At 42.7% G+C, this 13,410-nt stretch overlaps 1 protein-coding gene across 4 annotated transcripts in view; it reads left to right on the plus strand.

Moving 5' to 3' along the window:
- The window catches only part of crebbpa (CREB binding lysine acetyltransferase a), a 43,640-nt gene extending 31,581 nt beyond the window's left edge, over positions 1 to 12,059 (plus strand). For all 4 annotated transcript variants that reach the window (XM_085163506.1, XM_085163504.1, XM_085163505.1 and 1 more), the window contains 16 exons: positions 358 to 529; positions 956 to 1,074; positions 1,225 to 1,464; positions 1,807 to 1,895; positions 2,733 to 2,813; positions 3,376 to 3,432; positions 4,380 to 4,457; positions 4,563 to 4,630; positions 5,037 to 5,187; positions 5,874 to 6,020; positions 6,132 to 6,245; positions 6,374 to 6,539; positions 6,712 to 6,879; positions 7,230 to 7,391; positions 7,551 to 7,832; positions 8,052 to 12,059. In XM_085163506.1, coding sequence (XP_085019632.1) covers positions 358 to 529; positions 956 to 1,074; positions 1,225 to 1,464; positions 1,807 to 1,895; positions 2,733 to 2,813; positions 3,376 to 3,432; positions 4,380 to 4,457; positions 4,563 to 4,630; positions 5,037 to 5,187; positions 5,874 to 6,020; positions 6,132 to 6,245; positions 6,374 to 6,539; positions 6,712 to 6,879; positions 7,230 to 7,391; positions 7,551 to 7,832; positions 8,052 to 10,331 — 4,374 coding nt within the window. In that variant the 3' untranslated portion in view covers positions 10,332 to 12,059. The remainder of the gene's footprint in view (positions 1 to 357; positions 530 to 955; positions 1,075 to 1,224; positions 1,465 to 1,806; positions 1,896 to 2,732; positions 2,814 to 3,375; positions 3,433 to 4,379; positions 4,458 to 4,562; positions 4,631 to 5,036; positions 5,188 to 5,873; positions 6,021 to 6,131; positions 6,246 to 6,373; positions 6,540 to 6,711; positions 6,880 to 7,229; positions 7,392 to 7,550; positions 7,833 to 8,051) is intronic.
- The last annotated feature ends 1,351 nt before the right edge of the window (positions 12,060 to 13,410 follow it).

Genomic DNA, 13,410 nt, shown 5'->3' on the forward strand with positions numbered 1-13,410 from the left:
CTAATAATTTTAATTAATCTTAATTAAGAGACACCTTATCTGATAGTTGTTCATTAGATCACGACCTGATTTGGATTCACTTTTTGTTGTGAAGAAAACAACATGCCGCCTACACCATTGGCTGGTTGAAGCAAGTGAGCTGTCCTTGGCTGTCAGCATTACAAAAATCCTTATAAAGCATTTGGTCAACTTAAGAGCTTAGAATAACAAAGTTAAGGGATTCACAAATAATTGAGCTCATGAGGTTATAAACAAGAAAATCATTATTCTAAAGAGTATTACTGTCATGAATAGATGGCTATTTCTATTGTTTACATGACTGTGGTATGAAATGTCTTTTACCTTATATGTTTATAGACTGAAGATGAGTCTGCTTCAATGTTGGCCAAGAAGGAAGAGCCAGAGGAAAAGCCGGAGCCCATGGAGGTGGAGGAGAAGAAGCTGGAAATTAAGACGGAACCCAAAGAAGAGGAAGAGGGTGGAGCTAACAGCACAACCACCTCATCTCCATCTCAGTCACGGCGGAAAAGTGAGTCTAGGGCCAGAGGAATGAAAAACTCTGCGTAAACTCTGACTGAGGTTTCCTCAGTAATCAGGGAGGGTTTTAGTTATTGCTGTTAATGTATACAATAATAAAGTCAAAATACCATCAGTAGTTGCGCTGACAGAATTATGTCCAGATACTTTGAACTTTAATAATAAACTTTGTAATATAGAAACCTACAAAGAGCAGAAGTGCTGGGAAATGTAAGTGAAATTGTAGAACTCTGGTACGGTGGGAAAAAATTGTTATGCTATTGGTTATAATTTGGAAAGAAGTAGTTTTCCCTTACAGGCAAATAATTTGGGGTAGTAAGTAAACGTACAATATAGAAACATTTTTGTTTCATTTTTTTTCTCTTCACCTTTACCCAAAATTTCCCCTTACCTTGGCTTTCCATTGTATATTTTTCAGTTTTTAAACCCGAGGAGTTGCGCCAGGCTCTGATGCCAACTCTGGAGAGTCTGTATAGGCAGGACCCCGAGTCCCTGCCCTTTAGACAACCAGTAGACCCTATGCTCTTGGGTATTCCGGTATGTAGCACACAACAGCTGGCTGCTTAAACACAGCAGCACTTGTAGATGTTTCAAAGTGTTGCTTGTACTTCTGGTGTGAACAGATAATTGAGATGCACCAACTTAACTCTTAATCGTGTAAAACTTTCCTCTTCCTCCTCTCTTTAGGATTACTTTGACATTGTGAAGAACCCAATAGACTTGTCCACAATAAAGCGCAAGCTTGACACAGGCCAGTACCAGGAGCCCTGGCAATATGTGGATGATGTCTGGTTGATGTTCAACAACGCCTGGCTCTACAACCGCAAAACATCCCGTGTCTACAAGTACTGCTCTAAGCTGGCTGAGGTGTTTGAGTCAGAGATTGACCCTGTCATGCAGGGCCTGGGCTACTGCTGTGGGAGAAAGGTGAGATCGAGTGGGTGGACAATAGATTATTGAATGCCTGCAGTTTTATTTCAGGATAATATTCTTTGTCTTCTATAAATAACTGTTTGGATATTGTTTATATTATAAATGTAGTGTTAAACTCTGCTTCTGCTCTCGGTTTAAATTAATGTTTCATTAGGATGAGCCCAAGTTTTACCTGTCCACATTTTGAGTACTAACTTAAATTTGGCAAAGATTTTCCAAACCAAAGCCAAAACTCTAAATTCTAATCTTCAGACTCACTTTTTCTGACAACTTTTTTCTTGAACAGTTTTATTTGGACCTTCTTGACCTTTCTTGTCGTCTCACTTGTGTTTACAGTACGAGTTCTCACCTCAAACCCTCTGTTGTTATGGCAAGCAGCTCTGCACCATACCTACTGGAGGCACATACTACAGTTACCAGAACAGGTATATTTTTATGAATAAATGTACTTAATGTGTTTTGTTCAACTAGGTTAAAAAACAAATGTTGGGTGAGCACATGCTTAATCTCACCGAGGACTCTCATTTGCATGCACAGTTTTGATGGACCAAAATTGAAGCCATTTGAACTGTTGCACATCCCTTGTGAGCCCGGGTTCTGCTCGTCTGTAGCTGTAGTGGGATCGCTGTCATACCAGTAACGGTTTTCATGGCTCTGCCTTCAAGTCCTGGCACAGTATGAGACTTCAAAATGGTTTTGGTAGCATTTATTAAGTGTCAGGTTCCAGCGTCATACATTAGAAGAAACACCCAAATGACCATCAGACAAAAATAAAAAACAAGCCATGTGTTGATTGTTTTTTTTCTCTCGGCATCTGTCAAGGGGACTATGAGAATTCATTGTCGCTGCCCCCTGTGTTTTGCGTGATGACTGAAAATATAACGCTTTAGTTTAGGCCACAAGCTGCCTTCCCCATCATTGACTTCTCTTCTCAGTAGAATTCAGCACATTGCTTTACACAGTGTACCTTGCACCCCCTCCTGTATAAACTGTGGAACTGCAGCGTTTTTGAGCAGCGCAGCAGCACGGCATGAGACTCCTGCAGCACAGTCCATTTACACTCTCAATAGGAGTTCAGGGAATCCCCGCTCTACATAAAAACCTAGTGTTATTTTGTACAATTTGCCTGGGCACACTCAATCCTATAGCTTAACGTCAACTTTTGCAATATGACTCACATTTGAATACAACGATAATCTTGTATCCTGGTATCCTTATCATTTTTAACGTGCTGAATGTGTGTTTGTTTTTTTTTCTTGCAGGTATCATTTCTGTGAAAAATGTTTCAATGAGATCCAGGGGGATAGTGTGACGTTAGGAGATGATCCTGCACAACCACAGACGTAAGTAAAACACTGGCTTCTGCAGATCTTTAAAATCCTACAACACTAAATTCATTATAATAGAAAAACAATGCCTTAAAATGTCTCTTAATACAGAAACTAAATCAACATCAAGATTTTGCTTCATGGTTGAAATCTGTACCAGACATACATAAGAGGGAGCTTTTTTCTGATGTTCAGTGTTTCGATCTTGGGAATCAGCACAGTGTAATCCCACATGATGTTTCCAGACTCCAATATTTCCTGTTTGGATACATGCAGTTTGTTGCACAGACCTTGGTCGAACCACAGAAAACAACTGCAATCCAAGATCCTAATATTTTTCTTCTCAAAATTTAAAAAAAGTGAAGTTAACAATTTGTTTCAGCAGAATTGCTTCATAGTTAAGATGCGAACATCCACTGAAATATTGACAACATCGCTAGCTTTAAAACCATCTTAATGTGAACTCATTGCTTGAAAAATGATTTCTTACTATTCAATATCTGTGTTATTTATCTACTATTTTATAGTCACGGTATTACTTGGTTAACTTTTTCTGGTCGTTTTGCCCACACTTTAGGAGGATATCGAAAGACCAGTTTGAGCGGAAGAAGAACGATGTCCTCGACCCTGAACCGTAAGTCAACACAAACCACACACCCTTCAGTGAAAGGAACTCAGAATGGTCGGTCTTTGCTTCTTTTCCCAGAGTTAATCTCTGATGCCTTTTTCTGCTCATGTGTTGCTGATCACGTCTTTAAACAGTTTTTTTCCCCCTGCCACCCACATCTGGCTTTGTTTTGGTGTGTTTTTTTTCTGCACAGTCTGCATATTTTCTCTCTGATCAATCTCTTTGGTTTCAGTGAAGCCCAAGGGCAGCTCAGCAGCACCACCTGCTGAGTGTAACTTGATGTCGAAGTTCTCTCTTTCTAGTGAGGGCTTGGATTAGAGAGCACAGGTCATAAAGTAGCTGTCTTTTAGATTGGTCACTGTGATTTTTAGATATGTTGCACAATTGTTATGCTAAACCTCCCACAAAGGCGCTCTTGTATTGGCTGGCTTGCACGAGCGTAACGACTGGAGGAACATTGACGTGAATGACGATCTCTATGTTGCTTGCTGCCCGAGCAGTAAAGATATCAACATTCATACAAATGATAACCACGGGGAAACACGACGGGAATAGTGTGTATTTTGTAACGATGTGTGAGAACTGAGTGATATTTTAGTTCTGTTAAATTTTGTGTGCCTTTTTTTGTATTTGCATTTTCTTTGGTTTTAAATTTGAAAAGTGAAAGCATCCCATGCTAACTCCACACAGAGGGTTCTCTCTCTGTACTCAGGCTTCCTCCCAAAGTCCAAAGATATGTGTTGGGCTCGTTGGGGATGTGAAATTGGTGATTCAGAATTAGCTGTCGATGAGAATCCACAAACGGTTTTCCATCTCTTTGTGATTCCCTGCAACAGACTAGTGATGTGTCCAGCGTTAAGCCCACCTTGTGCCCCGTGACAGCTGGAATAAGCTACATCCCCACTGATGATGATGAATATTAAAGATTTTTTTGTATGTTTTCTTTTTTTAAGGTTTGTTGAATGTAAAGATTGTGGACGGAAGATGCACCAAATATGCGTCTTACACTACGAGGTCATTTGGCCATCCGGGTGAGAATTTTGACCGCCATTGCTTTTTGTACATTTTTGCAAATTTGTATTTCCGCTAATAGTGTGTTTAACCTCCCTCTATATGATTTGTTGTTTTTTCCTCAGATTTATCTGTGACAACTGTTTGAAGAAAAGTGGAAAAACACGAAAGGAAAACAAGTTCTCAGCAAGAAGTTAGTACTCCTTCCTGTTTCAGATGTGAAGTCTTTGGTTCATCTTTCACGGCTATTTATTTTTGGATTTTTCAGAATGTCAACAGATTATTGAAGATTTGTCTTAACAAGCTAAGACTTCCTCCATGTGCCCATGGTCTGCATACATCTCAGTGTGGTGTTAGCCTTGTAGTTTAATTATCAGTTTAGGCCTGGAGGACCATATCTGACTTTGATGGAATATGTTAGTGACATATTGGTGATCTGAAGTTTTATAGTCTCACATAGACCATCAATAGTGTCCTAATGTTGTTGTTCTCTCCGTGCTGCAGGTTGTTGTGTACTTTTTCCTGGAAAAATGAAGCTCCTGCTTCAGGAAACAGATTTGACCCTTTTCAAACTTCTGCCTTGTGCTTGTCTGTTGTAGGGCTGCAAGCAACACGACTGGGAACGTACATAGAGGACCGTGTGAATAAATACTTGAAGCGACAAAACCACCCAGAGGCTGGGGAAGTGTTTGTACGAGTGGTGGCAAGCTCTGATAAAACGGTGGAGATTAAACCAGGCATGAAAGCTAGGTAAGACCATCATTAACAGAGGAGAAAGAGGGATAGGATGTTTAGATATTAGAATTTTAAAAACAATGTTTTCCATTGAAAGTAACATATTTTGTACTTGTCTACTAGGGTTGCCTTAGTCAAATAAATGAACAACCAAAGAGTCAACAGTTTGGGTGAGGGTAGCCAAACCTCCTTAATTTGTAGATAAGCTGGCAAGGCTTGTGTTTTTCCCTAGCTTATTTTAATTGCCATAAAGAATGCAATGTCCTCTATAAAGATTTTATACCCACTCAGAGTAATTGTGAAACATGCCTGTTTGATGAGATGTTGTGCACACCCTCCTAGGAGGCCTTATGGTGTTGTTAGATTCACCATGGGATCAAAGTCAACTATGCGTGTCCCATCTTTGCAGGGAGGAGTCCCTCCTCCAACAGCCTGTTATCTTAAAGTTAAATGATTTAAGGCTTTTAGCTTTTTATTGACTAAAGGCAACTTGACTTGAATCGTCCCATTGTGTTCTTCACATCTGCTAAAAGCAGTGACAGACGTGGAAAGCCAGTAGCTGTAGCTTTCTAAAAGCTTCTAAAGTCCCAATAAAAGTGGAGAAAACTGTGCATTAACATTCATCAAAACCTCAGATGCAAAATTGCTCAGTGATATTATCATGGCTACATTTTAATATTTCCTTTTGTTGGTTTCAACAGGTTTGTAGATACAGGTGAAATGCCAGAGGCCTTTCCTTATAGAACCAAAGCACTTTTCGCATTTGAGGAAATTGATGGTGTAGACGTGTGCTTCTTCGGCATGCACGTACAGGAGTATGGCTCCGAGTGCCCATTCCCCAACACTAGGTCTGTGCATTCAATTATGTCACACAGCAATAAATAATATTAACTTTTCTTTGCTGTTTTCTGTGGTTCACGTAAGATTTACCATGTCTTCTTTCTTTTTAACCTTTGCAGACGGGTCTACATATCATACCTTGACAGTATTCACTTCTTCAGACCTCGGATTCTACGAACAGCCGTTTACCATGAGATCCTTATTGGCTATCTAGAATATGTCAAGAAACTTGGGTAAGGCTCACTCTATTCTTTGTCTGTTCTTCCTGACGACTTGCAGACCTGACAAAAGCCTCAGTAGATCCAGGTCTCGGGGTAACGTCATCACTTTGGCCTGACTTACTGTTCACGTGTGTTCACAGATATGCCCAGGCCCACATCTGGGCATGTCCGCCCAGTGAAGGTGACGACTACATCTTCCACTGCCATCCTCCTGACCAGAAGATCCCCAAGCCTAAAAGACTGCAGGAGTGGTACAGGAAGATGTTGGACAAGGCTTTTGCTGAGAGGATCCTGCATGACTACAAGGTAACAAGGCGAAATGAAGGACGGCATATTATTACCACATAAAAGCTAAAGTGACCAAATTGTAAAGGGCAGATGATAATTTTGTTGACTATTGAGGTCTTTGTTATATTAATCAGATGTCTCACTAGCTGTTGTTGGGATTAACCCACTGTGTTTTTCATCCATCTCTCAGGATATCTTCAAACAGGCAACTGAAGACCGACTGACCAGCGCCAATGAGCTGCCTTACTTTGAAGGTGACTTCTGGCCTAATGTGCTTGAAGAGAGCATCAAGGAGCTGGAGCAGGAGGAAGAAGAGAGGAAGAAAGAGGAGAACACAGCTGCCTCTGAAACTCCAGAGGTATGATTATTATACGAGGGTTTGATGTACTAGAGCAGCAGAAACTCCACTATCTTGTATTGTGTTACTGTCTTTGTCTTTCCATTGCAGTTGAATGATTCGATATAAGGAGTTTAAAGAATTAAAAAATGTATTTTTATGTACTACTACCTTAAACATAGGGATATTTGAATCAAAATAATTTCAGTGGAATTTAATGAGATTAAGGTGACATCAAACAAAGGCAGAGAGTAACTAATGAACTGTGAAAATTTATGCACTCTGTGCTAAGTTTTAGCCCTGGAAACAGTGAGAATATATAATGACGGAATAATTCATACATAACATGTTTTCTTTAATATATTTTTTAGGGTACACCAAGTGACAGTAAAAACGCTAAGAAGAAGAACAACAAGAAGACCAATAAAAACAAGAGCAGCGTGAGCCGAGCCAATAAGAAGAAGCCTGGGATGCCGAATGTAGCTAATGATTTGTCTCAGAAGTTGTACGCCACCATGGAGAAGCATAAAGAGGTCAGACTTGTTTCTTGTTTTTTTGTGGTAGTGAAAATTGGGAGGTGATGAACAATAATTTTATGGATGTGATCAAAAGGTTAACTAGTGGGAAACAGTCCGAATAACGAAAGTAAGTCATACTTTCTGATTTTTTTCCCCCCCTCTCCTTTGCTAAAGGTGTTCTTTGTGATTCACCTTCATTCTGGGCCCATGGTCAACACTTTGCCGCCCATCGTGGACCCCGACCCATTGCTCTCCTGTGACCTGATGGATGGCCGTGATGCCTTCCTGACTCTGGCAAGGGACAAGCACTGGGAGTTCAGCTCCCTCAGGAGGTGCAAGTGGAGCACCATGTGCATGCTTGTTGAACTGCACAACCAGGGACAGGATCGCTTTGTCTATACTTGTAACGAGTGCAAGCACCACGTGGAGACGCGCTACCATTGCACTGTGTGCGAGGTTAGTTTCCACTGCACTGTTGTTTTTACACTCGATTATTTTGTGTCAGTTTGGAACTAGGGAGAAAAAAAAAAGGATGATTGGAAGTGGAAATCTGTCAGATACGTGGAATGACGTACATGAACTAAGTCAGAGATATCATTTGTTAAACTTTTTAGTTTACCATCTTTGGTTGGACTTTAATTACTATGTCCCCTTTTCTTCTTTTTCCCCTCTTAGGACTTTGATCTTTGCATTAATTGCTACAACACAAAGGGCCACGAGCACCAGATGGTCAAGTGGGGTCTTGGCCTGGATGATGATAACAACAGCCAGAGTGGGGAGGCCTCCAAGAGCCCACAGGAGAGCCGGCGTTTAAGTATTCAACGGTGCATTCAGTCCCTGGTCCATGCTTGTCAGTGTCGCAATGCCAACTGCTCTCTGCCGTCCTGCCAGAAGATGAAGCGAGTGGTACAGCACACCAAGGGTTGCAAACGCAAAACCAACGGTGGCTGTCCTGTATGTAAGCAGCTTATTGCTTTATGCTGTTATCACGCAAAGCACTGTCAGGAGAACAAGTGTCCTGTCCCGTTCTGCCTGAACATCAAGCACAAGCTTCGCCAGCAGCAGCTGCAGCACAGGCTCCAGCAGGCCCAGTTGATGAGGAGAAGAATGGCCACCATGCAATGCAGAACCATGCCGCTACCATCCCCACCGCCATCAGCTGCCCCTAGCACTCCCACTTCCCACACTCAGCCCAGCACTCCCCAAACACCCCAGCAGCCTCTTTCCAACCAGCCGCAGACCCCCAACTCAGCAGGCGTCATGTCCCCGTCTTTCTCCAATGCACCTCGCACTGCCCAAGCTCAGGCACCGGTGTCTCAGGGCAAACCTGGGCCCCAGGCCTCCCCTCTACACCAGCAACAGTCCCCTCTCCCTCAGCCCCCCCAACCATCACAGCAGCTATCTCAGCAGCCACCACCCATCGCTGCAGTCAAGATGGCACAGCGCATCGAAATGATGGCGCAGGCCCAGCAGAACCAGCGGAACTACCGTGTCAACGTGAATGGTTTGCCCATGAATCCCCAGCAGCCACAACAGCGCATGACGGCACCAATGCAGCCAGCAATGCAGATGGTGCCTGGGCCCCGGGGACCACCAGTCATGCAACCTGGTATGGCCACTGGACAGTGGGGGGGAGCTTCAGGCCCCATCCAGCCAGGTCAAACTCAACAACCAGGTCTTGTTCCAGGCCAGTCCCCACAGCAGCCCATGACCATGCAGCGAGCCATGATGCCACCAGGGCAGCAACCCCAGCAAAGCCAGAGGATGCTGATACCACAGCAGCCTGGTGCCCGGCCACAGACTCCCCAGAGAGCTGGAGCTATACCTCCAAATGCTCTGCAGGACCTCCTGCGCACCCTAAAGTCTCCCAGCTCACCCCAGCAGCAGCAGCAAGTTCTAAACATCCTCAAATCAAACCCTCAGCTAATGGCTGCGTTCATTAAACAGCGAACAGCCAAGTACCATGCCAACCAGCCGCAGCAGCAACAACCGCAACAGCAGCAACAAGCAGGCCAACAACAGCAGCCTGGCATGCCAGCAATGCAGAATATGGCTATGTCTGGAGGGGCAGTGCAAAGGACAGGGATGCCACCACAGCAACCACAGCAGCCTCAAGTGCAGGGCATGGCTGCATTAGGGACTCAAGGGCAGCTGAACACCGCGCACAATGCAAACCCCCAGATCCAGGAGATTTTCCGCAGGCAACTCTTATTGCAGCAGCAGCAACAACAACAGCAGCAGCAGCAACAGCAGGGAGTGTTACCACAGAGCCACCCGGGTCAGTTTGCTGCTCAGTCGCAGGGTACAACACCCACCTACTCCCAGCTCCGCATGCAACAGCAACAACAGCAGCAAATGCAAATGCAGGCAGGGGCACCTGGGGGCCCCATGGGTCAGCTCCCAGCAATGGCTCAGATGGCCCAGTCTGGCATGGGGATGGACTCGACCCAAAATTTACTGCATCAACGACTGCTTCAGCAGCAGCAGCAACTTCCCCAGCAGCAGGCTGTCCTAAAGCAGCAGATGGGCTCCCCTGGCCAACCAAGCCCCATGAGCCCTCAAACCCACCTCCTGGCTGGGCAGACTCAAGGCGGAGCCCACCTCCCCAGCCAACCTGCTTTAGCCAACGCCCTCAGCAACCAGGTCCGCTCCCCAGCCCCAGTCCAGTCCCCTTGTCCACCCTCGCAGCAGCCCCCACATTCCAGTCCTTCGCCGCAGGTCCAGAACCAGCCCCAACCCTCACCTCAGCACCCACCCCCACCCCACTCGGGTTCACCCCACACAGGGCTTGGGGGCCCACTGCAGTCAATGGAGCAAGGACACTTGGGGACACCAGAACAAAGCGCCATGCTACCGCAGCTTAATACGCCCAACAGAGGAGGGCTGAGCAATGACTTGGGGATGGTAGGAGATGCTACAGGGGACACTCTGGAGAAGTTTGTGGAGGGATTGTAGCATTTCTGCTGGGAACTAAAGAACATATTGTCACTCCCACGGACCTGTCCTCCCACTCCTCTTCCTCGTTTTCCCTCAAACTCTTTATCCCGTTAGAGGGCTTTGTTTGTTCTTTGTAAGGCTGACAACGGTTTTTGTACTGACATGTAAAAAGTTTCAAACGTTGCAACAAAACAAGAAAATTTGGTTCATTTAAAATAAAAATAAAAAAATAAAAAATTCAAAACCTTTAGGGAATGTAATTGTTTCCTAACCCTAAGGGGTAGGTATTTCTTCCTTGGGATGTTGAGGGATTTGCAAGTTGCTTCTTAAAATGAAATTAAAGTCACAAAGAATATATTTTTTTGGTTGAGACCAAATGTGTTCAGTACTCATTTTTTAAATTTTTTGTTTGTTTGTTTGTTTTCTTATTTTTGGGGGGGGGGGTTGTTTGTTTTGGGTTCATGCCTTTCTTTCCTTTTCTTTTCTTTTCTTTTCTTTTTTTTTTTTTTTACAAAAATGTAAAGTTGCATTATATTATTCATATCTTTATTTTGTACCTTTGAGAACTTTTTTTCTTTTTTGTTTATTTCTTTTCTTTTTTTTTTGGAAACTGTAAAATATTTTGTCTCTGAATTGGGCCAGGTTTTTGTTATCTTCACAAGCTGTCATTCCTGGCAATTGTAATCTAGTGTTGTACTATTACTGCAAGAAGATGCGTTCAGGGACAATGACCGCTCCCATTCTTTTTGTGTGTATGAAGAGCACTCATTTGTATTAAAGTAGGAAATGGCCTGCAGCAGTTTGTGTAAACAGGCATGTATGCAGGAGCACATGAAGACACTGACACAAACCCTCACAGTCACTAAAGCCGCGTTTCCACCACAGGAACTTTTACCAGGGACTAGGGACCATACTTTCAGTTACGTTTGGGGTAATTATTTAACCCCCACCAAAAAAAAGGTCCCTGCTTTGGGTGGTTTTGAAGCGCTGAACATTTCTGATTGGAGTACCCGTCTTTACCACCAACTCCAGGGTGTAAAAGCAGCCGTCTCTTTTTATTATGTCAGCGGACTTTTTTTTTAAATTTTCTTTTGCTTAATTTTCACGGGCCTTTAAACGTTTTTTATTTCCTTGGAAACAAAAATTTCTGTGACTACGACTTCCGGGTACTTTTGGGTGGACACGCGGCTTAAGAGATATACAGCTGATTGGTTCACCAATAAGGACTGCAGCCTACAACTCAGTGGCCTGGAATTTGGAAACGTTGTCTTGCAGGTGTAGAAAGTTGTTGCTTTGACATTAAAAAGAATTTGTCATACTTTTTTGTCATACAAATGTTGTAAAGTGTAAAGAGAGTGCGAGAAAGAGACCAGCCCCCTAAGCTGAGGTGGAATGAGCAGTGGTTGTTTGTAGGCAATGTCTCTGATGACGCCCAGTTCTCCAAATTTTACACTAAGTTGTGTGCTATCGGGGGATGAAGGGCACATTTGAGATTCACCTGGAGGAGAACTAAATGTCATCAACCCTCATTCCTCTCACAAAAAAAAACTTGAATTAGGGGGATTTACTTTTTCTCCTATTGTAAATCAAGTTATTAAGCAAAATACTATAGATATAAGGAAGAGCAAATGAAATCACTGTATAAACTGGTAAAAGACTCATTTCTTACTTATATACCATATTGTTAAATAAACTGTGTGCAACAGAAGAACTCCAGTACTCTGTTGACTAAATAATGAGGCATCACTTCCTCCTGTTGGTGTGTATTCATTTGTTTCCGGTGTTAAATTACCAGCAACGACTGTTTGGTTTTCATGTCACCTAAAATAACATTTATTTTAACTTTAGTCCTCATCCTGAACTTTTAAAAAGATGGAATTGAATTGTTGTGTTTAGTAAAATATTTATCGATGCACTTTACAAATAGTGACCGATGCCTCTTTTCCACCCATGTGAGTCTGGTGCCTGAACTAGAACTGGATTCATGCATTTCCACCAAAGCCAGACTATTGTTAGCAAAAATTGGCACTTGGTTTTATTATTAGCAGGAATGTAAGACCCCCTTCTTTCAGTCGAAGTGCAAAGCATTAATAAGTAACCTGCTAGGCTCTACAAAAAGTCTAGTGAGAACCTGTGCGATTACAGAAAATACTCATTTTAATCACTATGTCAGGTACACATTTGCTAATTTTTTAGTGTTTTAGATTGAACAAGTTGCTGGAAACATTCCTCAGAGACATTTGGTACATGACGGCATCGTGCAGCACATTCACAATGGTCTGTGAAGTACATTTTAGTGCACTGAAGTAATTGTCATATAGAAGAAAATAGTCTCAAATAAGAGCTTTATGATGTGCATTAACCTGCTAAAATAGCCATTAGAAGATGGAAACACTGGTCATAAAGACATGGACATAACGAGCAACAGTAGTTCAGGTTGGCTGTACCATATAAATAATGGGTGATTGGTGCTAAGCAGTCCAATAAGACATCCACCACACCATTCAACCACCATCAGCATCGAGAGTTGTTACAATGTAGCATAGGCACTGTAGACACTGTGATTTTACCCATTTGTTTGTGTTTTGGTTACCACCTTATTTGTTTTTCGCAAACAGAAGTGATGGAATGATGGATTGCAGGTGGGTGCAAATTAATACCCTAAAAGGCCAGTGCCGCTTAGTGGCTCAAAGTAATCATTAGTGGAGGAGTCAGACTTAATGGATATAGCTGTATGTGGCTACACTCATAATTTTAGATGTTAATAAACTTTTTAAAAAGTAAGTTATTAAAAAAAAACAGTCCTTATGAAAGAGTAGAAATCTGTAGGGAACTACAATTTTTTAAACAATCATGTTTAGGTTAATTTTTCAGTCCCACATGTGACCTTACAATCTGAATGTGGCAGCATCAAGGCTCATCAGAGCAGGTAATGATTTAGCAGTTGTCTATGTGTCTGCCAGTGCAGCATAATCACATCCACACAGCTGCACAAATATGAGTTCTGGTTCTTTCTCTTAAAAGACAGCTTGTTTGGCACTCCATACAAATGTTATTGATCTTCTGGAGATCATCCTGGTTGCAAAAGTCTTGCACT

Source organism: Neolamprologus multifasciatus, chromosome 6, assembly GCF_963576455.1.
Source record: "Neolamprologus multifasciatus chromosome 6, fNeoMul1.2, whole genome shotgun sequence".
Lineage (NCBI taxonomy): Eukaryota > Metazoa > Chordata > Actinopteri > Cichliformes > Cichlidae > Neolamprologus > Neolamprologus multifasciatus.